The 26771-nt window shown below is 35.6% G+C and overlaps 3 protein-coding genes across 4 annotated transcripts; 2 read left to right on the top strand and 1 right to left on the bottom strand.

Moving 5' to 3' along the window:
- Positions 1 to 615: 615 nt before the first annotated feature.
- Positions 616 to 13853, top strand: LOC101215325 (probable serine/threonine-protein kinase PBL17). 2 transcript variants are annotated; one of them, XM_031881176.1, is made up of 7 exons: positions 616 to 1134; positions 2465 to 4642; positions 5663 to 5961; positions 8672 to 8807; positions 12208 to 12344; positions 12559 to 12682; positions 13047 to 13853. In XM_031881176.1, the coding sequence occupies exons 3-7, from the start codon at positions 5665 to 5667 to the stop codon at positions 13421 to 13423; spliced, it is 1071 nt and encodes a 356-aa protein (XP_031737036.1). In that variant the 5' UTR covers positions 616 to 1134; positions 2465 to 4642; positions 5663 to 5664; the 3' UTR covers positions 13424 to 13853. The 2 variants fall into 2 exon arrangements, with proteins under 2 accessions (XP_031737036.1, XP_004152853.1); XM_004152805.3 differs by lacking the exon at positions 2465 to 4642 and having other exon boundaries at positions 617 to 1134.
- Positions 13854 to 15186: 1333 nt separating this feature from the next.
- Positions 15187 to 18599, top strand: LOC101215078 (pentatricopeptide repeat-containing protein At4g30700). The gene has a single exon (XM_004152804.3). It carries the CDS (start codon positions 15813 to 15815, stop codon positions 18177 to 18179), a length of 2367 nt encoding a protein of 788 aa, XP_004152852.1. The 5' UTR covers positions 15187 to 15812; the 3' UTR covers positions 18180 to 18599.
- Positions 18600 to 19170: 571 nt separating this feature from the next.
- LOC101214842 (cellulose synthase A catalytic subunit 7 [UDP-forming]) lies at positions 19171 to 24796 on the bottom strand. Its single transcript, XM_004152803.3, has 13 exons — positions 23930 to 24796; positions 23627 to 23822; positions 23346 to 23527; positions 23154 to 23253; positions 22915 to 23035; positions 22547 to 22813; positions 22090 to 22435; positions 21730 to 21993; positions 21429 to 21641; positions 21137 to 21338; positions 20851 to 21047; positions 20336 to 20689; positions 19171 to 20075 (listed from the first exon to the last, which is right to left on the bottom strand). The coding sequence occupies exons 1-13, from the start codon at positions 24002 to 24004 to the stop codon at positions 19494 to 19496; spliced, it is 3099 nt and encodes a 1032-aa protein (XP_004152851.1). The 5' UTR covers positions 24005 to 24796; the 3' UTR covers positions 19171 to 19493.
- Between the last annotated feature and the right edge of the window lie 1975 nt (positions 24797 to 26771).

Genomic DNA, 26771 nt, shown 5'->3' with positions numbered 1-26771 from the left:
CTTCATCTCTGAATCTCCTTAAAAACGACAAAAAAATTACAAATAATAGAGGAACAAGAAGAAACACAAGTACACAAACAATTAGGTTGAGGCATAAATATTTTGATCTCTTTTAAGAAGATTCAAGTCCTCTCCACGATATAACAACCCGACTAAAACGTTGTGTAGCGCAAACCACTTTACACTAAACAGTTGAGCTCAAAGCTACACAACTAAGAACATTCTTATTTTGACCAATTGCGGTTAAAAGAGTTAAAAGAGAGAAAAGTATACGTGAAATCTTTGTTGGTGTGTATTGAGAGAAAAGGCGGATGAAATTTGTACACAATAAAGATAATACTCCTTCAAAACTCATTAAGTTTTCTATTAATAAACCTCTCCTCTTTAACTATTAACTATTAGAAGAAGTAACAACAGATGAGCAATTATATAATTGAGGTATGATTTGTTAATCTAGAAATTGCAAATCTTAACTAATGTCAGTACAAAAAAGATCCTCCCAATTTGTTACAAACCAAAGATAGTATGTATATTCAAATTTCATGCTCTATAATAAGCAAACTCATGTGATATACATAGATTCCAACATTCTCAAAGCTTTGAATAATTTCAAACCAAATTGAAAAAAAAAAAAAGACAAGTAACAGAACTTTTGCATTTGCCATTGCGCCTTGTACGCTGCCAAAGCGAAATAAAAGGACTTGCTATCTTTCTTTGTGCTTGCTTGGATCGTTCCCCTTCTAGCTAACTTTTCTCCTTCATAATCTGTATTTTGTATATTTTCTTTTCTGGAGCCTATCGTCTTACTACTGTACATTTTTGTCTGTTTCCGGGAACTCGATCAGAATCCGGTGAAATCTACTCAATATTCTACTACCCATTTCAGAATTTGGGGAAGACCCACATTGAATTTGGTCCCAATTTGGAACGGTCATCAGTTTGTAAGGGGGCTTTGACAATTTGTAGAAGTGGGTTATTCGTATTCAGGAATGGCAATTGCTGGTGTTGTTCTGTTTTGGCAATGATTATGAGGTTTAAAACTGTGGCCGGTTTCAGGTTGAGTTCCCATGGGTATTTGTTTGAGCGGTGAGGCAAAGGGTGACCGATTGAGGGGTTCGTCTAGAAGGAATTCAGGTACTGCTTATGACTTATGTTGTTCCTACAAGTTTTCATTTCATTTGATTGTCTTCTGTTTGCGGGTTGATATCTTCATCAAATGAATATTACTCTGAACTTTGAAGTATCATACATTCTGGATGTTATTGGGTTGGTTCTATTGGACAAATAATTTTTCTGTTGTTGCTATTTGTTCTAACTTTCACATTATGACACATTCGCCTACAGAGGGAAAAATGCTCAGCCTAAAACCAAAACCAATGCAATATAACTAAATCAAAGATTGTAAATGTCTCCAATTTGAGCATATTTCTAAAACCAATTTGAGCCAACTGCTTGCATAATCAAATGAACCAACTAAAACAGAATCATTCTAAAATAACAACAAAAAACGATTGAATAGACTAAAATTGACCCAACTGTATCATTTCTTTCTTTTCTTGTTGTTTGTTTGTATGTTTTTTAATTAAGCCAAATCCACCGATATTAAGTAACCAACTGACTAGGTTCAGTTGGCTTCCTGTCACTCTCACACTCTTCTCTCGCATTTTTATGTTTCCAAAAAATCAGGATATTTCTAAAACCAAATAACCATATTTTAAAAATCAAACAAAAGATCCAAAACCTAATAAGCATATTTCTAAATCAATTCCCTTTTTTTATCATATGATGTTTAGATCTCTCTCCTGGTGTAAATTCACACACACACACATTAGGATTACAATCTTACATTTCTCATATGACAATGGAACAGCATTATATAATCCCTCACGACATATGTTGTGTTTTTGTAATTTCATACCATCAATAAGTTCTGATTGAATTATTCTTCTTAAGAAAAAGAAAATATTTATTTTTCATTTTAAATATCAAACATGTCTAGTCTACAACTCTACAGTCTATGCTATACATTTTGAGAAAAAACGGGATGTTTCTTATTAGGTTTCATGTATTTTCCCTATCTTTTTTTCTATGCCAGTACATTCCTGAGAGAAAAAGAACAATGAATGCCTATTACCTAATCCTTTAGTTTTCTGCAGTACTGTTTTTCTATGCCGTTGTGTTCCCGAGTGAGAGAAGAAGGAATGCCTAATCCTCATCCTTTAATTTTCTTCAGTATTTTTTATGATTTATTTATGCCACTGTGTTCCCCAAGTGATAGAGAATTGTGAATATCTAATCCTATACTTGAAAGGCCCAGTTCTTGAACCGTTGGTGTCTATTGTCTAATATGTGTCTGATAACAATCGCAATCTATCAAGAGCTGTATCTAACATTAGGTGTCCAGTATCATGATTTGGAGGTAGCTATTTTCTGCGATTTAAATAGATACTCAATTTGAATGCAGTTCCAAGTAACATCAAGACTAGTTTAGGATTTGTTCTACCAAATGGAAATGCAGTGAATACAAGGACAGTCAAATACCCCATGCCTTTGTGACAAAGTCACGCCATTGAAGTTAAAGAGGAATTTCTCTGAATGTACTCATTGGTAATTGGTAGTCAAGCTTCCCAGGGACTTCCAACCAAGTGAAGACTTGGAAAAATTCAAAACATGATTCTCAAAAAATTGTATGCACTAATGTTGTTAATACAGCCAAGGGAGTCACATGGCATGATGGAATCGGACCTCCCTCACTCAAAAAGGGAGCTAGGGGTAGATTCTCTCAAGCAAAGGAACAGAGACCTCATTTTAAAATGGCTATGGATTTACCCAAGAGGAAAAATGCTCTGGAGGATTGTGGTCGCAACTATTTATGGGGTTGAGCTCTGTGGATGACCTAACAAACTGGGTGGATGTAGACCTGAGTTGACATAGAAAAAAAAACAGGAATGGTTTTATTCATTTTAAAATTTAAAATTTAATTTTATCTTCGGTTTTTGAAGTTAAAATTAGTAAATGGCCAGTGTGTTTGTTTTTGCTTTTTGAGAGGATACCTGGGTAAGGTGGTCCCTTTCTCTATGCAATTACTGAATTTATGGACATTGTTTAAAAAGGTGGCTTTTAGAGCAGAATGTGTCGTGGGTGAGCGTCGTCTTTGAATTTAGAGGTTAAGAGATGATTGTTTGACAGAGAGGTGGCTAAATGTGCCATCTATGCTGAAAAACTAGATGTGGTTCGGATTGGAACTAGCCAAGACAAAACCTCTTGGAATTTAGAACCAAATTGCTTGTTAGCGGTCATCCATCTTACTAATCCAAAAGCCAAGCTGAGAAGTCTCTCGTGAGTTGCATCTGGACATTCAAGATTCGTTAGAAAGTTGAGTTCTTTATTTGCCTTATTCCTTATAGGAGTCTGAATACTGTTGATAATTGGAGGGAAGTTTTCTCACTGGACTTTATCACCCTCAGTCTGCTGTTTCTGTATTGATCTTGACCACTTCTTCCTGACTTCCTCCATTATTCTTTTGCTTAGTGGGCTTAGTAAGTTACTTTGTCTGGATTTCATTATCCCTCATTTTACGAGTGAATCTTTGGCTTTTTGGTTCTTGGTGGCATGATGTTTTTTTTGTTTTTGAAACAGAGACAAACTTCTTTATGAATAATAAAAACTCAATGTACAAGAGAATTATACAAAAAGCTAAATAAAGAAGTCTAAACAAGAGAAAGAAGAAAATGGATCAAAAGGTGCACCCGGACATCTCAACTAGGTTGACACCCCCTAAGCATTGGTGGCATGATGTTAAAAAGCAAAAGCTTAGATCTTGTAGAATTATGATTTAGGGTGGGAGTTGATGGTGTGGTTTTGGAGTGTTGATGCTCGGATGTGTTTAATTTTAAGTAATTGCCTTTCTCATGATTAAATTGGCAAAGGGTGAAGGATATTTGAACCATTTGCCAACTGCATTTGAGATTTATCTATTCCATACCTCATGTTTTCCTAATCATGTACTAGTTGAAATTGCATTGTGGATAAACATCAACGTATTGTAGATATATATCAATGCATATTCTCGACATGATACACCAGCATTGAAACCTTGGAGTTGGAGAAGTATCGTGATAGAATTCAAATATAGGGAAACAATGGAGGTTACTTATTTTCTTTCTTTGCTTGAGGGATGCAGTTTTAGGGTGAGGAGAAGGGATGTTTGTGCTTGGAGTCCTAACCTGAGTCAAGGTTTTATGTGTAAATCCTTATTCAATTTACTGTTGAATCCCTCCCCCTCTAGGGAATCTGTTTTCAATGTGGTTTGGAGGATTAAGGTTTCTAAGAAAGTCAGGTTTTTTATTTGGCAAGTCTTACTTGGTCAGGATAACACTATGGATAGGCTTGTTAAGATGAGGGAATATGCTTTGTTGGGCCTTTTTGTTGCTTGCTTTGTCGAAAGGCAGAGAAAAACCTTGACCATCTCTTTTGGGACTGCTAGGTGCGTGCTGTGTGGAGTTTTTTTCTGCAGGAGTTTGGCCAAAAGCATTCATTCAACGATTGAGGAGTTCCTCCTCCATCCACCCTTTAGAGAGAAAGGGTTTCTTTTGAGAGGAATGATCGGATGTTTCGTGGTAGGGAGAGGGACCATTGCAAGGTTTGGGCTTTGATTAGATTTCATGTGTCCCTTTAGGCTTCTGTTTCAAATACCTTTTGTAACTATTTCCTAGGTAATATTTTAAATAGTTGGAACCCCTTTTTATAGGTGTAGTGCTTTGGCAGGCTGGGATTATATATATATTGTGGTGATATATAATTAAATTTGCCTTCAACCACCAACTTAAGCTTTTGGATAAATTGGTAGTTTAATATATATATTTATTGAGATATAAACAATAACTGTACCACAAGATAATCTAAGTTATTTGAGGTACTTGGACCCTCTCAATCTTGAGATCACACTCAAGCCCTAATTCACCCACCTTGTCCCTTGCAAAAGATTTTTGAGTTAACCCTGTGGAAAGTAAACTCTGGAAATTCAATATATTGGTCTGGATCGCCATTATTGTGGAAGATTAAATTCAGCTGAAATCCTTAAGAAAGGATGCTTTTACTTGACTATTCCCAAGTTTATTGCAGTATAACTAAAAGACAGTCAATCATTTTCCTTTTCGTTGTGTTCATAGAAGGAAAATGTGGGAGTCTTTGTTTCAAGGTTACAAGATTGCTTGGATATTCAATTTTATTGCAAAAAGCAACGTGCTTATTTTTCTTTGCAGCTCTCTGGAAAAGAAATAAGAGTATCTTTGATGAAAACAATCCTTGTGAGAAGAAAATTTTGAGATAATTATACTTTAGTGGCTTCTAATCTTGGTGTGTTCTTTTTAAACAATTTTAGGAATTATTTATCGTTTGGCATTAATTCTTGTTGGGATAGGAAGTTTTCTTGTGATTATTTTTGGGTTTATCATATCTTTGTATTAGGAAGTTTCTTGTAGTGCTCTATGGTTGATGGTGCATGTTATCGGGAAAGGGTAAGGTAATTGGTGGGATCAAATTGTGAAACCATACATAACTTTTCACGTTACTGATAAACTTTGCTTGTCTTCCAAAAAACAAATTTACCTTACTGATTTTTTTGGCTCATAGTGTGTTTTTTTTTCATATATATTATTAGAGATGGCTCGTGAATCTTCTTCTGGACCAGAGAGAACCACAAGTGGGTGTTCCATGGTTAATAAGCATATTGATGTTCTCCGCGAAACCCCTGCTTATAGTGATGTTGAAATTTTTGCATATGAGGAGATGAAGTTGGCCACAAAGAATTTTCGGCCAGATCTAATTCTAGGAGAGGGTGGTTTTGGAGTTGTATACAAAGGATTTATTGATGAAAACATAAGACCAGGTTTTAAGACGATGCAGGTTGCCATTAAGGAGCTAAATCGTGAAGGTTTCCAAGGTGACAGGGAATGGCTGGTATGGTTCTTTTCTGCTAGCTTATATATTTTCCTAAACTTGAGTTGCATACATTGGTTTTGACGGTGTGGTGTTATGAGTAATAATTTCTTTCAACAATAGCAAAATATTTCGTTAGAAGTTTGAATAATTCACAGAAAAATGTGCATAGTGTTGCTATTTATTTGCAGAATTATTAAATTAACATTGTACACTAAACTTTCATGTTTTTTTTTCTTCTTCTTTCTTTTATAACCATTTACAAAAATTTCATTGAAAATATGAAAAGAGAGACTATTGCTTAAAGGGTACGAACTCCAAAAGGACTTGGGAGATAGGCAAAGACTAATGACTTTTTCAGAATAAATTGGCAAAAACTAATGACAGGAATGTGATTGGTAAAGAATTAGAGTATTAAGGGCATGCTAACAAGCCTTCAGAGAAGTTTGGTTACAAATATGGCAAGTGGGGAAGGAGGAAGATAGACAATGCTTTGTGGAATGACCAAGCTTGAAAGTATTCGCAAGATTTGGAGGGTCTATCAATTTGGTATATGATGTAGTAGGATTAGGATAAATTGGGGTGTCTTGGTCAAATCCTTAATTGATTAGGATTAAGATTAAGATTGGTTTCCTTGATTGATTAGAATATGGACTAGTTTCCTTTGCTTATTATGTTTACGATTAGGATTAGTTTCTTTGATTAATTATGATTAGGATTAGTTTTCTTTTCAATTCTCTATAAATAGAAGTATAAATTGAAGGATTCTTCTCTTGTATTGATAAAAAGAACATTTTATTACTGGAAATTTCACCCCTTTTATCTATTAGGCTACATCAAGATCAAAGCTATTCGATTCTGGCCATGGAGTTTGTTGCTAATTACGAGTGGAGAGATGGATAGTCTAATTTTGATTCCGGATTTATTCCTAGATTCATGTGGGAAGATCTTTCTCTATTCCCTTCTAAATACAGGAAAACTCAGTTTCAAAGAGATTAGAGAACATATCCCTAGATTCAAGTAAGAAAAGCGTTCTCTATTCCATTCTAAATATAAGCAAGCATAGTTTCAAAGAAATTTGAGAACCTATTGAGTAGGAGTTGATATCAGAAAGATAGAATGGAGAAGGAAAATGCGGCTGAGGCTGATTTCATGGATAAAATGACTGAATTGTTAGAGGTTCGGGAGAAATACATTGCAAGTAGTGATGAAGTAACCAACCTATTAATTGAAGTGTTCCTGTGTGTGATGTGTGATTGGGAAAATTAGAGTTTCCAACCTTCAAAGGTGAGGAAGGGAAAGACACGAACAGTAAGTCATGCTTGGTTAAACATCGTGATGCGGAGTATTCAACACTAAAGAGGGAAGAGTTGAGAGTGGTATTTCCAAGGAGAAATCATCAACGATTGGTGCTGAAGATGGAAATTTGTGGAGGCACCAACGAAGGAATGCAAAAAAGGGATGAAGGGAATGAAAGGGGCTGATGGTTTCAGAATACGCCAATGTGGACGGAGCGAAGAGATCACCAGAGATCATGGCTCCGAAGGTGGGAGATGAACACTTGGAAAAGGCGCTGGTGCAAGGGTATGGAAGAGATAGCAGAGGGATGGGAATATAAAAAATTGGTGGAGACCGTTGCAAGAGATGAACAAATTGGCGGAGAAACGCTGTTGGAAATTTTGGGAGATGGCCGCTGTGGGGGAGTTGAGTCGCGGTCACTATAGTAAGAAGAAAAAAAAGAAAAGAAAAACCCTGATCATATGTATCAACGTGGAGAAGAATCTAGAAGAAAGTGGGTTGGCAGGTTGTTTGTGAGAACCTAGAAGAACCCTAAACATTGACTTACATGGAAACCCAAGTACTGATAGATCTTTGTTCTTATTATTTCATGATAATTTACAATAGGTACGATGAGGGAGAATACACAAAGACATAAATAAGGAAAAAAAGGTTTAGGGTAAATCTTTCCATAAATGCCCTATGGGCCAAGTCCTAATTCTAACACAGACTATAATAATCCATATACTTGTTATAAACCAGACCATAGACTATAATAACCACAAATTATAATAGCCCACTCTGCGACCCAAATGCCTCTTTATAGTTTAACATATTCGGATTCTATCGAAGTGGAAAAACTAAAGAGAAATACAAAGTAATCACAGCTCATGAGAAATGATATAACTTATAAACTTAACAAAGAACTAATACATCAAATTGAATCAAGAGGGTTAGCATTGAACTGTCCGGAGAAGTTGGAATAGACTTCTGAAAACTCCATCAAGTATTGGCGAAGAGTCTCAATCTTCCTTCTAACAAACAGCTACATGGTTTTTATTTGAAGCTACTAAGTCAACTGATGGGTTTAAAGAAATCACGTTCAAGTTAGCAAAGCATATAATGCCAACCAAGGACAAGTCATGAGCTAGTTTCATATATTCACACAAAGCTTATGCAAATGCACATCGCTTATGGAGAACAAGTTTTGAATAAGTTGAGGATAATGGTTACAATGGTTACAATGTATACAATTAATACACACTGACACTGACTACACATCTGACATCACTGATCATAGTGTATATAATTTCCCGTTTTCCTCTCTGTAATGTTCTTATTAGTCCCTAACTTGTGAGCTCTTTTAACAATATCAGTAAATGATTTACTAATTTGAAAATAATTGATTGTTTTTTAAAAATACTATTATTCTGACTTAACCCTTGTAAACCAGGCAGAAGTTAACTCTCTGGGGCAACTTAGTCACCCTAATCTTGTGAAGCTAATTGGTTATTGCTGTGAGGATGAATACAGGATATTAGTGTATGAGTATATGGCTAGTGGGAGCTTGGAGAAACACCTTTTCCGCAGTAAGTTTTGTTCTACGAATGAAATAAGCACTTAACTATACCTAATCATTACATTTCTGGATTTTTCAAGTGTTATAATTTTAATCACCAATGCTGTTGTATGAAGAGCATGAATTGGGTCAAGTTAGGTACTTAATTAGCCGCTTTGTGTCCACTGTGTGATTTTAGATTATGCTGTTAAATTTCTTTTTGGCAAACTTGAATGCTCTGATCAATGACCAAGTGCTGAAATGGTTGTTTGCATAGTAATTGATGCCTTTATCTAGTGTGCTGCAGAGATCAAGAGTCTGTTTGGTAGTGAAATCTGGAAACATAAATATTTGAAAACATGGGTTTCAATGAAAATAGAGTGGTATTTCGTGTTTTCATACATGTGTTTAGACCTTAACTTAAACAATTGTTTCCAATGTGTTTGATAATATATTTTTGGTCGAAATACCATTTTGGTCCCCATACATTGAAGTTTGTTCGATTTTAGCCTCTATACTTTCAATAATCCAATTTTAGTTTCTATACTTTTAATAAATCTTAAATATAATCATATTTTTACTCAAAATTGATTAAATAATAATAATAATTTTCATGCCAGAAAATGAAATATGTGAACATGTTTGCAAAACTTATAGTACAAAGTTATGGTTAGCTAATGAGATTTTTTTTTAAAAAGTCAACAATAGGTTCTTAAGGTTTATTCAAATGATTGAAACTAAAATTGGACAATACAAGAACTAAAATTGAACGAATTTCAAAGTATGGGGACCCAAATGGTATTTTAATATATATTTTAAAACCAAAAACTAGTAGTTACCTACTCTATTTTAATTACTTTATACATGTCTTATGTTAAAAAATTTGTTTAATTATTTATTTATAATTCATTACATGATAGACAATACATATTTAATTAAAAAAAAAAACATATTGAGTTTGTAACATGAAATACTATATTTCTAAATGTTTTTATCTCTCTTTAATTTAATTCAGCCTTTTAAAATTTAAAATTCAAAATCTTGATACACGGAAAATATAAAATGTTTTCAGAATTTTCACTGTTTGGTTTACAAAATCTAACCGAATTCAAATTGTTTTTCAAACACATTTTCTGAACATAGTGAATTTGAGAAACATAAAAACTGAATCCAGATTGCCTACCAAAATGAAGGTTGTTTTTTGCCTTGCTCGGTAAAACCACCCAATCTTGATAGATTCTCCATGACATTCTATTGAGAGAAATGCAAGTTTATTATTTCACAATTAATAATAGAAAAAGGTTCTATTTTTAGAGAAGAAAAAGGTTCTATTATTTGTGGTAGCAGGGGGTTGATTTCAGGGAATAGTAACTGGGAATTAAACGAAATATGGCATTGAAGCAGCACATGGTATAAAAGATGTCGGGTATTAAGTGCCGTTGAAGAAGCCAAGGTGAAATGCAGAAAGTTATTGCACTGTTTAAAGAAGAAATTCATACAGTGCTATCAAGGATTGAGCAAAAAGGTAAGATTAAGGATAAATTGAAGCCGTAGACAAAGGGTGGTGCTCATGGCAGAGGTTCCTTTGCATTTGAAAAGAGACAGTAAGAGTATGAGCATCTGGTGACGGTTCAAGCAATCTTAATATCCATGCTCTGGTGTTTCAATTGTGTTTGTGCAAACTTGGGTTACCTATTTTTTGCTGAAATAACTTAACAGTTGAAAGTGGTTGCGTTTTGCTTGGATGGTGAGGTCTGCACTTGGCGTCAATGGGAAGAGACGTGACCACTAATTGAGATTGGGAAGAATTTAAGTCATTGATCCTGAAGTTGTTCCATCCAACTTAGGAAGGGTTGTGTGAGAAATTTGCCCCTGCAACAAGAGTAAAGGATACGAGTGGTGGACAAGCAGAAGGGGTACTAAAATTTGTTTTGGATAGTATGTTAATAGGCTTAAAGAGGAAATTTGTACTGAGCTTTAAGTGTTAAAGACCAGTGAGCTGACTGAAATAATGGAGACGGCTGAATGATTGGAAACAAAAAATCAATCTGGGCTAAAATAAGAAAGGAATTTAGGGTTTTGGTTTGGTCGGGGATTCAGTATCTTTCTCCTTCGGGTTCTGCGGTCTTTGTCCAATAGGGAGACGATGGAGGTGCTCTCTCTTCTTTCCTTGATCGATAGTTTTGACATTAGGCTTGAGAGGAAGGTTGTTGGGTGTGAAGTCCTTTCCCTTTGGATGACTTCTTTTGTAGGAAAACCTTGATCACCTACTTCAGGAATGTCAATTTGCTAGATCTATGTGGAGTGACTTCTTTCTGAAGTTTGATTTTGCCCTTGCTTGTCAGATGGATGTTTGTTAGATGATTAGAGAGTTCCTCCTTCATCTACCTTTCAAAGAGAAAGAGAGGCCTTTTTCTTTGGGATGCTAGAGTGCACACAATTTTGTTGGACTTTTGGGAGGGAGAAACAATAGATTGTTTCGTGTTGTGGAGAGAGATCCTAATAAGGTTTGGTCCCTTGTGAGATTTCACGTCTCCTTTGGGTTTTTGTCTTGAAGTTTTTTTTTGTAGTTATTCACTAGGAAATATTCTTCTTAGTTAGAAGCTCTTTCTTTGTTTAATAATTGTTTTTATTACTTCATTTTAGTTATCATGGAGCTTTTTACTGACATTATATATTGATACAATTGAAAGTAGAGACAAAGAGCACACATCGATTTATGTGGAAACTCGAGTACCGAGAGAAAAACCACGATATTTTGTTCTTATTATTTTCTAATCAATTTACAATAGGTACAATGAGGGAGAATAAATAGAATACACAATGGAATAATAAAAGGAAAACATTTAGGAATTAGGAAAAATATTCCCATAATCTTTCCATAAATACTGTAAGGGCGAAGCCTACTAATTCTAACACTCCTCTTCAAGTTGGGACGTAAATATCAATGAGACCCAACTTACTAACACAAAAGTCGAAGTTTGGTCTGATAAGCTCCTTGGTCATAATATCAGCAACCTGTTGACTCGAAGGGATGTACATAATGCATATGCTCCCACTGTCAAGTCTTTCGTTGATGAAATGCCGATCAATCTCAACACGTTTAGTTCTATCATATTGAACAGAGTTGTTAGCAATACTAATAGCGGCTTTATTATCACAAAAAATCTTCAATGGTGTCTCACATTCCTGATGATGATCATACAGGATTTTTTGGAGCCAATTTTTCTCACATATTCCTAAACCCTAAATAAAGACTAAGAAATTAAAATAAAGGACAAAAGACTAATAAATAAAGCACTTTTGAATATGACCTTTACGTGTTTCAGTTGAAATAAATACTTTTGCAGATTGCTAGATACCGTTCAATCTGAGAAACTTGCATGTTGATTAATTCTCATTTCCCTAATTGTTCTTTTTTACGGTGTTAGGAGTGGGTAGTTCACTGAGTTGGGCGAGAAGAATAAAAATTGCATTAGATGCTGCAAGGGGACTTGCGTTTCTTCATGGTGCAGAAACACCTATCATCTATCGTGATTTCAAGACATCAAATATCTTGCTTGATGCAGTTAGTTTCTTTCCCTATCATTTTGTTTTATTAGTCGGACGATAGTCTTCTATAGGGTCAATAGTTAAGTTTTTCTACTACAAATTAGCAAAGCAAAAGTTTGACATCCAATTCAACTTTCTAGGTGAGTCGGTACTGGGATGAACAAAGAAGAATTTGTGCTTATTCAGTTCTTTTTAACTTCTTTTGCTGAATTTCGAGTAACCTTTATCAGGACTTCAACGCGAAGCTTTCAGATTTTGGCCTTGCCAAAGAAGGACCTATGGGAGATCAAACTCACGTGTCAACAAGAGTGATGGGTACATATGGATATGCTGCTCCTGAATATGTAATGACGGGTGAGTTTGTAGAAACCTAATACAAAAAATTACATTACCTGAAATTTTTTATTCTTTAAGATTAAGTCCGTCCCTTCAATTTTGGTATGGTATAATTGAAGAAGAATGTTTGCATATATTTGTTGAGTTGGAGTAGTTTAGTCACTGCATAAGCATCTAATCTCAGTCATGATTGCAAGGTAATAACAGACCTATGTGAATAAATTACTTTATTTTATCAAGTTCATTTTATTGAAGAGAAGAAAAATAAAGAGTGATTTGCTAGATGTATTCCCTTCTTTCTTCTAGTTCTTGAATGCAAAGAATGAACTTAAGTAGGTAGCAACCCTTTCCAAGAATTTAGTCCATGTATTGTCATTACCAGGACATTTAACTGCCCGAAGTGATGTCTATGGATTTGGGGTGGTTCTACTTGAGATGCTTATTGGGAGGAGAGTAATGGACAAGACCAGACCGAGTCGGGAGTACAACCTGGTTGAGTGGGCTCGTCCACTCTTGAATCACAACAAGAAACTTTTGAAGATATTGGATCCTAGACTAGAAGGACAATATTCAAATAAAGCTGCAATGAAGGTTGCTAATTTGACTTATCAATGTTTGAGCCAAAATCCAAAAGGCAGACCCCTAATGAGCCAGGTGGTAGAAATGCTGGAGGGCTTTCAAAGTAAGGAAGATACGCTTCCCAGTGAAGTCCGTGGCGGTCAAATTCTCTATCAGCACACATCTGACAGTACACAATAGAGCTTCTGGATGACAAAAAACCAATGAAAGAAAAACCGAAGGGCAGCATGGAAACACAACAAGCAAAGTGGACATCAGAAAGACCTTGATCTCTGTCGCCGTCCCCAAATTTGATTTCCCGTGAAAAATCAGCATCTTTTGAAGTTGAACTGGTTTTATGTGTTGATTGAATAGATGCTGAAAATGTGCAAATTCTTGCTAGATATTCATTCTATTGCCTGGTGAGTATTCATCATATATACATATTATACCATATGTACACAGTATATATCTATATATATGGGTGTAACATGTTCACTTTCTGTACTGTTTTTATTCTTTCTCTTTGATTTATTATTCATTAGCAAACACTGCTTGTATATCTCGTGGAGTTAGTTGATTTGTACACATGACATTTCCAGTTTTAGTAATGAGATAATCTTTTGTGGTACTCTGGAGTTTATGAATATTTGGTTTTTTTTTTTTTTTTTGGATAATGGTATTTGTTTCGCATATATTGTAAATGAACAATGTCTTCTTTTATAGAAGTTTGTAAAAATGTCTTTTTTTTTTTTTTTTCTGTTTTTTTTTTTCTTTTTTAGTATAAATTGGGATGAAGAATTTGAACCTTAAATTTCTTGTTTCTTAGTACATATAAACGTCAATTGAGTTAAGCTTTTGTTGGAAAACGTTGTATTTAATTGATAGGTAAGTAGATTCGTTGATCTCGATTTTAAACATAAATATTAAGTTCATATCTTAGTTTGATGGTAATGACTTTTGAGTTTGATTTGTTTCACTTGGATATTGAAACCTACGTCGTTATTCTATTATTAGCATATAGAAAAAAGCTCTTTTTTTTCTCCAGATTTACGTAACAAATAATCTTTGGGTCATATATTTCATAAATGTCTTTATACTTGAATTTTCATAAATGGCTTCTAGGGTTAATTTCGGACCAAAGTACCCCTTATTTATGATCGGTAGTTGGAAAGAGAATTTCAATTCATTATATTTCATAATATTTTATATTCAAATATTACACCATATTCCTAAAATAATAACAAACATAACTTCAACATTTCTTTATTATTTATATTTCAAATTATGTAAAAAAAAAATTCTGATCATTTAAAAGTAAAATTTTAAGATCCCTGTAACGTGCTAATTTAAGTGTTAAAAATACTTATTTCACATTACCAATTGTATCTAATTCAAATTAAAATAATGACAAACATAAATTCTTAATAACAATTTGAATTCAAAAAATAAAATTGAAATGGTTATAATTTAAAATTTAACAACTTATATTTCAAAATATTTATAAAAAAATTATTAAATAATATCTAATAACAAATTGAATTAAATTTTTTTTATCTCTTATCCACTTATTTATATTGATTTTTATTTTAAAAATTATATTATTGTGCCAATTCTATAGTATATAATCATGTCAAAAAATTATACTATATAATTGGCGTTTTTCACACTGGAATTGCTCATTACGTTACAATGTATGTAGGAAACGCTTTCCTCTAATCTGAGTGTTTTGCATAGTGGTTGGGTGAGATTGTCATGGATGTGAGCGAGGACTACTCTATTCTGGCGCCGTGTTAAACGAACAATTTGGTAGAGGATTTGCAACTTTGTCGTTTAATCTCTAAAAGTGAATGAAATGATGAAACATAGGATTTTGATTATTGGTTGATGGAGATCGTCATCAGGGCAGGGGAAGAAGGGTAAATTAACCTTTTAGAAGAAATACTGTATTGGTCCATGGTGGTATGATTTGAAGCAAATGAAGATTGTGACTGAGGATATTTAAATTAGATTGAAAGAGTAAATTTTTGGGTATTTATATAAACTCAACTACCATGAATATGAGCTCTCAGTTTTCAAAAATAATATGGGTTAACAGAAAGAGCAAGTTGACCATGTGTAACATTGGGAAGAAACTTCATTGTTTCAAAAAGACAGTTTATGAGAAGGAAATTGTGAAGAAGAAGAGAATTGCTTTTTTTATTTAAAAAATATGTTGCTCTTTCTTAGAAAAACATGATGTAATGATTGATTGATTGATTTTTTTTTCTTTCTTTTTTATGGAATTTGAATTTTTATTTTTATAAACAAGCAAAATTTTAAATAAAAATATGAGACCCAAGGGAGAGGGAGGACGAGCAGATCCGTAGAGTCGGCGGTGGTTGGTAAACAGTAGGCTTCGCGGCAGAAAAAAGTATATATTTCTTTTACCATGTTCAATTCTGTATATTATTGAAGATGATTGTAGACGCTTACAGAGGGATTTACAAGAGTGTATATATGCACCAAGGGGTTTAGGAAAGCGTAATGTAGCTTAAGTAGATGAGATTCTAGTTGGCTAGTTTATAGCACAACATATTTGGTATTGCAGATGATATGCACAAACACTGCCACCTCTGCCATTCGTGGACAAAGATTCTTCCTCACACTTCTTAACAACGCCACTACACTTTCCCAACTCCTCCAAATTCAAGCACAGTTAATCCTCCATGGTATCCACTATGATCTCTCTTCGATTACCAAGCTTACCCACAAGTTCTTCGACCTTGGGGCCGTTGCCCATGTGCGCCAACTCTTCAATAAGGTTTCGAAACCTGATTTATTCTTATTTAATGTCCTTATTAGAGGCTTCTCCGACAATGGTTTGCCTAAATCTTCCATCTTTCTCTATACCCATTTGAGAAAAAAGACTAATCTTAGGCCAGACAATTTCACTTATGCATTTGCGATTTCAGCTGCTTCGAGACTTGAGGATGAGAGGGTTGGTGTCTTGTTGCATGCACACTCCATTGTCGATGGGGTGGCGTCAAATTTGTTTGTTGGGTCTGCAATTGTTGATTTGTACTTTAAATTTACCCGTGCTGAGTTGGCTCGTAAGGTGTTTGATGTAATGCCTGAGAGGGATACGGTTCTTTGGAACACGATGATATCTGGATTTTCCAGAAATTCTTATTTTGAGGACTCGATACGTGTTTTTGTGGATATGCTCGATGTTGGTCTGTCATTTGATTCTACAACTTTGGCTACAGTGCTTACAGCAGTGGCAGAGTTGCAGGAATATAGACTAGGGATGGGTATCCAATGTTTGGCTTCAAAAAAAGGACTCCATTCTGATGTTTATGTGCTTACAGGATTGATATCATTGTACTCAAAATGCGGGAAGAGTTGCAAAGGAAGGATATTGTTTGATCAGATTGATCAGCCAGATTTGATATCTTATAATGCAATGATTTCTGGTTATACTTTCAATCATGAAACTGAGTCGGCAGTTACACTATTCAGAGAATTGCTTGCCTCCGGACAACGTGTTAATTCAAGCACTTTGGTGGGCTTAATTCCAGTTTATTTGCCTTTCAACCATCTGCAACTTAGTCGCTTGATTCAAAATTTGAGCTTGAAGATTGGTATTATTTTGCAACCTTCAGTTTCAACTGCTCTTACTACTGTTTATTGTCGACTAAATGAAGTGCAATTTGCAAGGCAGTTGTTTGATGAGTCTCCAGAGAAAAGTTTGGCTTCCTGGAATGCCATGATATCAGGGTATACTCAAAATGGGTTGACAGATAGAGCAATTTCTCTTTTCCAGGAAATGATGCCTCAGCTCAGTCCAAACCCTGTTACTGTCACCAGTATACTTTCAGCTTGTGCGCAACTTGGAGCTCTAAGTATTGGAAAATGGGTTCATGGCTTGATTAAGAGCGAAAGACTTGAATCTAACGTGTATGTTTCTACTGCATTAGTTGATATGTATGCAAAATGTGGAAGCATCGTGGAGGCTCGTCAATTATTTGACTTGATGGTAGACAAGAATGTGGTAACCTGGAATGCCATGATAACTGGTTATGGTCTCCATGGACATGGCAAGGAAGCACTGAAACTCTTTTATGAGATGTTGCAATCTGGGATTCCACCGACAGGTGTTACTTTCCTTTCTATCTTGTATGCTTGCAGTCACTCTGGCTTGGTGAGTGAGGGAAATGAAATTTTCCACTCTATGGCTAATAATTATGGTTTTCAGCCCATGAGTGAGCACTATGCTTGCATGGTTGACATACTTGGGAGAGCTGGACAACTAACAAATGCCTTGGAGTTTATTGAAAGAATGCCACTGGAGCCTGGCCCAGCTGTTTGGGGTGCACTGCTTGGTGCTTGCATGATTCACAAGAATACAGAGATGGCCAATGTTGCTTCCAAAAGACTTTTTCAATTGGACCCAGAAAATGTGGGGTACTATGTTCTACTTTCTAACATATATTCTACTGACAGGAATTTCCCCAAAGCTGCTTCAGTAAGACAAGTTGTTAAGAAGAGAAAACTAGCAAAAACGCCTGGTTGCACTCTAATTGAGATTGACGATCAACAATATGTGTTCACATCGGGGGATCGATCCCATCCTCAGGCCACAGCCATTTTTGAGATGCTAGAGAAGTTAACAGGGAAAATGAGAGAGGCTGGATATCAGGCAGAAACTGTCACTACTGCTTTGCATGATGTAGAGGATGAAGAGAAGGAGTTAATGGTGAATGTCCACAGTGAAAAATTAGCAATTGCTTTTGGGCTTATTTCAACCAAGCCTGGAACTGAAATTAGGATTATCAAGAACCTCCGAGTTTGTCTAGATTGTCATACTGCAACTAAATTTATATCAAAGATCACAGAGAGAGTGATTGTTGTTAGGGATGCTAATAGATTCCATCATTTCAAAAATGGTATTTGTTCATGTGGAGACTACTGGTGAAAATAACATTCCAGTGGCAGTTAAGATTTTTGGATTGGGGGAACCATAAAAGCCGGAAGCCATTGACATTTCATGATGCAGTTGAAATAATTTATTAATTGTAGATACTATGATTATTTTCAGAAAAGGTTAAACTTAACTCAGGAGAATCATTAGATATTTATTGATATGCTATGAACCATGTCAATACAAGATTATACGGTTATTCTTGTCGGATAGAAATGTTAGAGATACCAACTTAACCCTTTATTAGATTTCCATTCATTAGTTTTTCCCTCTTCGTTTATTATCATCTGGGTTTCTTTTTTTTCATATGAGTCGTACAGAGGTTTGCTTGTCAATTTTGTTTGTACGACTTTTCACGCCTTTGTCTTCCATATTAATTATTGAACATTAATTGAAAACTATACTTCTCCAGAAGATTCAGGCTTCAGCTGCATTCTCCTTTCAAGTCAGTTGTTCATAAACAGCATTAAAGTTGAATATTAACTTCTTGTGCTGTAGGTACGCAGTTAGGTTATCCATGGCTTTACATTCTCTTTCTTCAGAAATTGTTTGAATCCAGTGATAGTAATGTGCAAAGGAGAATAAACGGTCTTGGCTATGTTTCTGAGGGTCTTGGGCATGGATTGGTCACAATGTTTGCATGAAGTATTTATATTTACTCTCTTCCATATTTAATTTTTTGGATACTCAGGAGGTCCGTTTGCTGCATTTAGGAATAAATTATATAAATGCGTATCTGTGAATGTTAATCCTTGATATTACATCATCTTTGGCTATGAGCCAGAAGTTGCCTATTTCTATACACGTGTGTGAGCATATTTTTCCCATCTTTTGTTTCATTTTGTCTTACATGAAGCCATTGGTCATTTTTACTATATCTTTCATATCAGTTGCTCTCAGTTTTGATTCCTAAACTGTTTAATATTCTGTTTATTCTAGAATCCATGAAGAGCTTAGTCTTCTATCAAAAGAAGATGTACAAATGTTAATAGATTGAATCATGAGAATTGTGATTTCTATACTGTGGTGATGAAGGTACAAGTACAATATTGTAATTTTCTATACGAGGAATTGTTTTGTGTACACAAACTGAATTAAACAAAGTACAGACACGTTATCTTCATTTGTCCACAAAACTAGGCACATTGTCATACTACACAAAAATTTCACTCTTACTTTTATTCATTCTCGTGCTTCACATAATTTTAGTTCTTCTATGTGCGATGTCCATGCATATAAATCTCCTGGATATGCACATGAATATTCTGGTGATGCACATATCAAATAACAAGAAAGAGAAGAAGTCTTTCAGCAATTTAGTCCACATTTCTTGGTATCCGGTCCCTTTGTTTTCATCACAAACGGATCAATTCGGACCCAAAGCAAGGAGAAGATTGAAGCCAACAGCACAGACCATATGACAACTATTGTCGGTGTGCGGTTTTGGCGGCCCATCAGACCCTTGAGGAATGGGTAAAGATGAACAATCACCCAGAAGGCAAAGAAAAGTTTCCCAAAGAGAGGTCCCCATGATTGATACCCATTGTTTATGGCATCTGAGATTCCTGCAACAACTCCTACAAGGTTGATGATCAAAATAGTTGTTGGAGGGATTAGCAGGGTTGTCCATTTGAAGGCATATAATTCTCCAAAGTCTTCATCGTCTGTTGCCTTGGATGTAACTGTAAAGCTAGTATCAATTCCAGCCAATACCTTCAACAGACCTTGTATAACAGCAAATAGATGAGCTGAAATACCACCAATGACCCAAAACTGCTCATTTCTCCACCATTCCTCAATGCTAACTCCACTCCATTTAAGCTCAAGAATTCCCGTAGCAAAAATGGAAAGAAACAAGGCAATGAAGAAGAGACTTGCAAAGGTGCTTATCTGTTTGTCCAAAAGCCAAAGATAATTTCGTCAGTGGATGCAAAATATCTTGCCAGGAACAATGGAGAAAATAAAAGCTTAATTAACTGTGTGTTCAGTGTTGTGGACGGGCCAATGGCCAGATAAATTTATCGAACACTATAGTTAAATATCCAATTTACACTTTTGAATTAATTATGCCTTCCTTAAGTTTCCTCTTCCCATTATTTTCTGCTTAAACTATCTTTTGTAGGCTATCATGTAAATGTTACTATATTTACCGGTGGCATGATAAACTTATCCGTGAGCAGGCAGATTGCAGGGAGGGTACAATAGGCGAGAAGTGGTATTGAAGTGAAGGGGTAGACAGTTGTGTTGACATATGCAAATCTCTCAAGCCACTTTAGCTTCCCGCCCTTGTAGCCATACCAAACGGGGCAATGGTTGCTGAAAAAGATTTCAATAGACCCAAGTGCCCACCGAAGCACCTGGTTCAGCCGATCAGACAAGTTGATGGGAGCTGTACCCTTAAATGCAGGTCTCTTTGGCATGCAGTATATGGATCTCCAGCCACGACAGTGCATTTTGAAGCCTGTTAGAATATCTTCTGTGATAGATCCGTAAATCCAGCCCAACTGTACACACAAACATGACATAAGTTCCAGTTTTTCTTAACTATATCCAGACCATATCTGACAATAACTTTTTGTTGGATTTAGGTGTTAGCGTGACAATAGCAAAACAAGGAGGAAGGTAGTGTTCAGATGTTTTCTAAAGTAAGAATTGTCGACATTACCTCTGTACCCCATTCGGTTTTGTCTTCATAACCACAACTGATTACATGAATTGCTTCCTTAAGCAGGGCTGCTGGACTCGAGGAGGGTGGAACACCACCTTCTTCCATCAAAGTAGACGTAACAAAAATTGATGACTGTCCAAATTTCTTTTCGAAATTCATTTGTGACATCAGTAGCTCCTTGTCATCTGCCAGTACTACTCATATAGCAACAATAAATAGGAGTTATCACAGTATGATGGTAATGTATCCACCAAGATGCTAACCAACAAAAATGTATACTAACCTGCAACATCTCCATCCACCCCACTCTTGGAGTTCTTGAGCTTCTTTCGACGTCCAAAGCATGGACAACAATCACAGCTTACCATTTTTGGGCGCTTAGGACCTTTTGGGGGTTCATAACCATATAAAGCTTGCCTCCTAAAGACACACCCTGTGCCGACATATACAGGCCCCTGAATTCCATCTAAACCTCGCATGTTAATCTGCATATCAAAGAAAATAGTTCATTTTTATGTTTTTTAGCTTTCTCAGTTGAACAAGCATGCATGAACTTTCAGAGATGGGTTATTTACATCAAAGAAGACTGTGTTTCTGTTGGCATAACGATCATGCCTATCTATTCCATCAAATCTTTGTGGAAATTGTACATAGCACACTTTCTTTCCAACTTGAGGGTCCATAAGGAAACACATGGCCTCTCGCGCTGCTTTGCTATTGTTTATGTAGTGATCACAATCCAAGTTCAACATGAATGGAGCATTTGTAAGCACTGCAGAGACACGAATCTACAATTGTACAGAATGTAGGGGATTAGTTAAAGGAAAAGGAAAAAACTAGGGTTGGGAAAGAGAGAAACTTGACCGAGTAAGTTACCAAGGCATTCATGGCGCCGGCTTTCTTGTGATGCTGGAAACCTGGTCTTTTCTCACGAGACACATAAACTAGGCGGGGGAGTTCATTCCCTTCTGCATCAAGGCCTCCACTGTGACCTAGAAAGACTTGGATCATACCAGGATGATCTTTTGTATTGTTGCCTGGCCATGGTGTTCCATCTTGCATTATCCATCCCTCTGTGGGAATTTTCATGGCTTTCGCTACTTGAGCATTTATTCTGACCTTGAATTCTTCGTACTCTCTCTGCATGCAACATAAAAATATTTCAAGATTTATATAGAGAAGATATGGTAAAACTCTTATAGCACCTCTTTCGTAGTGTATGTTAAAATTGCATACCTTCATTGCTCGACGCTCCTTCACAAATGTTGGTTGGACTTTATCCTTGAGATAATCAATCTTCTCACAGAAGTACATTTCAGGTGCTCGTGGTTCTATGGAGAACTTCTTACAAAAAGGCACCCATTTCCTTGCAAATTCTGCAGTTTCAGACATTGCTTCAAAAGTAAGCATGGAAGCTCCATCATCCGAAACGTAACATGAAATCTTATCAACTGGATAATCCATGGCCAAGATAGATAAGATTGTGTTAGCTGTTACAAGAGGAGGTTCCTTCATCGGATCTACAGTACTGACGAAGATGTCTACTGGAGCAAGCAAATTAGGTTCACCCTCTCGTTCATACCTACATTGAAACATCCATATGGTTATCTCCGATAATGAAATTCTTGATTTTGACACATACTCAACTAACATGGTTATTCTTTTCTCCTTTTCATTCTAGAATTGATATTACCTTAGGGATAGACGATCCAAGTAGGTTTCACGATCGATTGGGAACCATTTGGGGAACTGATCAAGAATCCATGAAAATGCAAACCAGATTTCACATATCACAGAAGTTAGCCACAAACCCAATGCATCATGCACTGGATTTAGAATCCGGTATCGAAGGAAGAAAGCAAGGATAACGAGCCGGGCTACAATAACCATCCGGTATGGATTAATTTTGCTCGATGCTATTGGTACCTTCCTTGATAGTGGTTGTCTGGCTGCATCAATCCTACAACAGTTTTTTAGTTAGTTAATACATGGACTTCCTCAAGTGAAAATTAAAAGCATTTGAATTAGAAATTCAGGAATTGTCAAAATTTTCAAGCATACATAGCCATGTCAGGGTCATAGCCATCATCAGGTTCAGGCCCAAGATTCCCTTGCTGTAATTTCCAATCATCCATTCTATCTTTCCAACCTTCCTCTCTCTTTTCATCCCATCTTTGACTCCCTGGTTTTTTTAAAGCATATCAGCTACCATATGAGAATGAAACCACATGTAGCTTATAGGAGAGAGATTAGAACCTCTCTCAATTTATTGCCAAAACAATGGCATGGAGAAAATTTACCGGGTTCAGAAACTGGGTATGGATGTACACGTTTGTGCAATGAAGAAGATAACATCTGCTCTCCGTAACCTTGAGAAGATAAAGGAAGCTCACCATTTACCTGCATATGTAGATGTTTGTTAATAAATCTAAATATTGACTTGGAAAAGATTTCCTAATTGAGGCTAAGAATAAAGTTTTGCTGACACTCACTGTCTGTGATCTTCCATACTGTGCGTTTTCTTCGTCATCTGGGCCTCTACCATAGCTCATCTTGCCATGGAGCATAGCTTCTGCCAGATGACTATGGTTGTTCCTCTCATCATCCATGTTGAACTCATGTTCAATGTCATCTATGTCTTCTTCATCGTCATCTCCCTCAACCCTTGGACTCCCTTCACAATACCAAAAAGTGAGTGTTTAAGAAAAAACGAAAAGATGAAACTAGTTATTCTTATTGCATTGCATTGCATAGTCCTTTGCTCTAGCTTCACCTTTGAGTCTCTTATATCTAGTTTTACACTGAGGACAATTTTGGCTTCCTTCTCTTCTTTCATACTCATAGCAAGGTCTGCAAACTGGAAAACCACATTCATTGCAGGCAACAAACAGATCACCATCCACAGTAAGCCCCACTGCATCACCACAGATCTCACAAACTTGACCATCCAAATTCTTCAATGGTTTCGGCTGCAGAAGAGAAGAGAAAACAAAACAAAAACAAGAACAACCATATCAGCCACAAACACACATACCCAAACTTTCTACCACTGCATTTTTTTTATCAAGTTCATTACCTCCTCATGGCCATGAATGACAACAAGCTCATTACGATTATGAGACCCAGCGACAAGTCCAGCGCTGGCTTCCATGGCTGGAAATTGACACGAGGAGAGACTAAGCGTTCAGTGAAGGATGAGAGTTTGAAGCAAGGAATGTGTTTTATGAAGGAGAAAGGTAGAGAAGCAAAAGGGTGGCATGAGATATTCAATTGTCTTCTTCACCTAATGTGTCCATGTAATGGGTGGTGAGTTGGTTGCTGTGTCAAAGTCCCCAGTCTTGCCTTGAAGTTAAGCTTCCTCCTCTTCACTATTCAACCGCCATGTCGAAGTCCCAACCATTGGGGTATCATTGCTGTTCTATTCTTCTTTCGTTAGAATAATTCTTCTTTATTAACTATATATTATGATCTCCAAAGCCTTTGCATATTGAGCACCCAGTAGTCCTATAACTGATTGATTGTGCAAAGTAAAAGTTAATGCAGACCATTATCCTGGTTTCTGACTATAACCATGACTGCTCGAGGACATAGACACATCATTTTGATGATGCTAGCTTTTGTAGGATTGACCAACTCATCCTCTAAATTAAGAATTTTCAATGTATCTATTAATAACTATAAACTCTTGATTATTTGTTATTAGTTAAAATGTAGCTACTGATTCGTATACACGTATAGATCCTATTTTTGTGATTTCAAGAGGACCATGTTTGTTTAGCATGAGAAGAGAAGTTGGGAAAGCTGAACAAGAATGGTAGAAAGATGAAGAGTATGCTTAGAATGCAAGAAGCTGATGATGCTTCAAATGCAAGGACTTGAAAACTTGTAAACCAAAAGAGCTTCAAATTGTTAGGTAAGGAAGTTGTAGTTTCTCCATCTGTTCTTGACTGATTAACTAAAACTTTTCCCATCTTTAATTTACACTTCAAAATTTTCTTTATATTATATATAAATTGCTTTGCCAAGCATTTTCTACTTGATCTCTCTTCTTTTTGGTTAGAATAATATAAATTAAGTTGGTCATTCTTATTTCATTTCTTGAGTTTGAAAACTCTCCTCTCTATTTTTGTCCCCTTTCAAATATTTGCTCGATGATTAAAAGTAAAATTAAATAAAATTATAGACCCTCTAATAATTATCTATTTTGAGATGCTCATTTTGGTCAACTGCTTTTACTCGAGGTTGGTGTTTCCTTATATAATCTATTTAATTTTATAAATAGATTAGTTCTTATTAATTACACTTATTTTTACTATATGATAATGTGGATGATTGAATCACAGTTCTCGAAAATGAAATTGGTGGTATGAATTCATATTAGTTGAACTACGATAAATTACAAATAATGCATTACTTTGTTCGGCTTAGTTTTAATATAATGACCAATTAATTATCTCACTCAAGTTCCATTCAATACCCATCTACCTCTCTTTATCCCACCCTCTTTTCACATACATAGCATTTTATTATATCACTCACCACATTTTTTTTGTTTTGGAGAAACTCACCTACTTAAGGAAAAAGTTCCCAAACGACCCCCCGAACCATGAATTCGTTATTACTACAACTTTCAATTTGATTGATTACGTGCTAGTAGTTTATTAATAGTTGCAATTACCTCTTTGTTTTTAGAATTAATAATTACCATAGGGTATCATAAATTTTAAAAAAAGAACAATAAAGGTTCTTGCTTCTCTATGCTTCGCTCTTCATATCTGAGAAGTGCCCATCAGTTGCAGCCTCTAGAATTTGCTTGAAATGCATCAAAGACCTCATAGTCACACAACACAATATGTCGTTCCATCTTTTGTATTCCTTGTGTTATCATGGAGAATAAGGTATAAAAACGTAAGTAAAAAAGTATTAAGAAAAGAGATCGAAAGACAAATAGTAAACAAATTCTTAATTGTAAAGCCAACACCTAAATTGAGAATGGTACTACGATTTTTGCATCTACAACTCACCTTAAGATTATATTTTCTACATGTCTTGGTTAAACCTATGTGAGAAAAGAGGGAATACAAGATGATAGTCAAAGCCAACTCCTCCTAATGAGATGATTTCCAGGACACAAAGGCCAAAACTTTTGAATCCCAACTCAAATTTACTCCATTTGTTTTCGAAAGGAAAAGGTCGAGGGAGAGAGAGATAAGAGAGATAAGATTCTTCCATGGGATTTTCTTTTTCTCTTTCCTAAAATTTAAGAGAGGAATATTTTTTTTTTCCTTCTTTAAGTCATAAAGAAGAATCTCTTCTTTTTTTTTTTTACCAAATATATAATATGTATATATATATATCTAATGTCTATCCATTTTGATTCATTAGCTAGAAAAATTAAATGAATTCCCATAAGAAAACATTATACAAATTGAGTAATTGAGACCCAATTTGTTAAATCACGGATTCAAAATAAAAGAAATACATGTGCAAAAAAGCTATATATAATATAATTTCTACATTACACGATTTCATAAATTGGAGAGAAAATTTATTAATTTGTGACACAATTACTTCTAATTTATTTTCTTCTTCCAAAATAGCGCAAGAAATAGCTCGATCTAGAAAAGAGGTTCAAAGAAGGGAATAAGACTGACGATATTATGTCTTTATTTATGGGAGTCGGCTAAATTCAATGGATAAAGAAGTCCTTCGCCTAATGAATATGGGGATCTGAATATTAAGCTACTGAGGCCCAAAGCAAGCCCACTCCGTATTAATTGCATGAAGTTAGCTCCCCAACTCTCCCAACTCAGCAGCAAGGTGAAAAGAATATTGAATCCGTGGGCCTACTTAATAATAAGAGTTCCGATCCGAGTGCCAGGAATCAAATAACTCGTCGCCCCAAGACGTCTTTGCTT

The sequence above is a fragment of the Cucumis sativus genome, chromosome 2, assembly GCF_000004075.3.
Source record: "Cucumis sativus cultivar 9930 chromosome 2, Cucumber_9930_V3, whole genome shotgun sequence".
Taxonomy (NCBI): domain Eukaryota; kingdom Viridiplantae; phylum Streptophyta; class Magnoliopsida; order Cucurbitales; family Cucurbitaceae; genus Cucumis; species Cucumis sativus.
The sequence above is the reverse complement of the archived record's forward strand: the minus strand, read 5'-3'. Positions and strand labels throughout refer to the sequence as shown.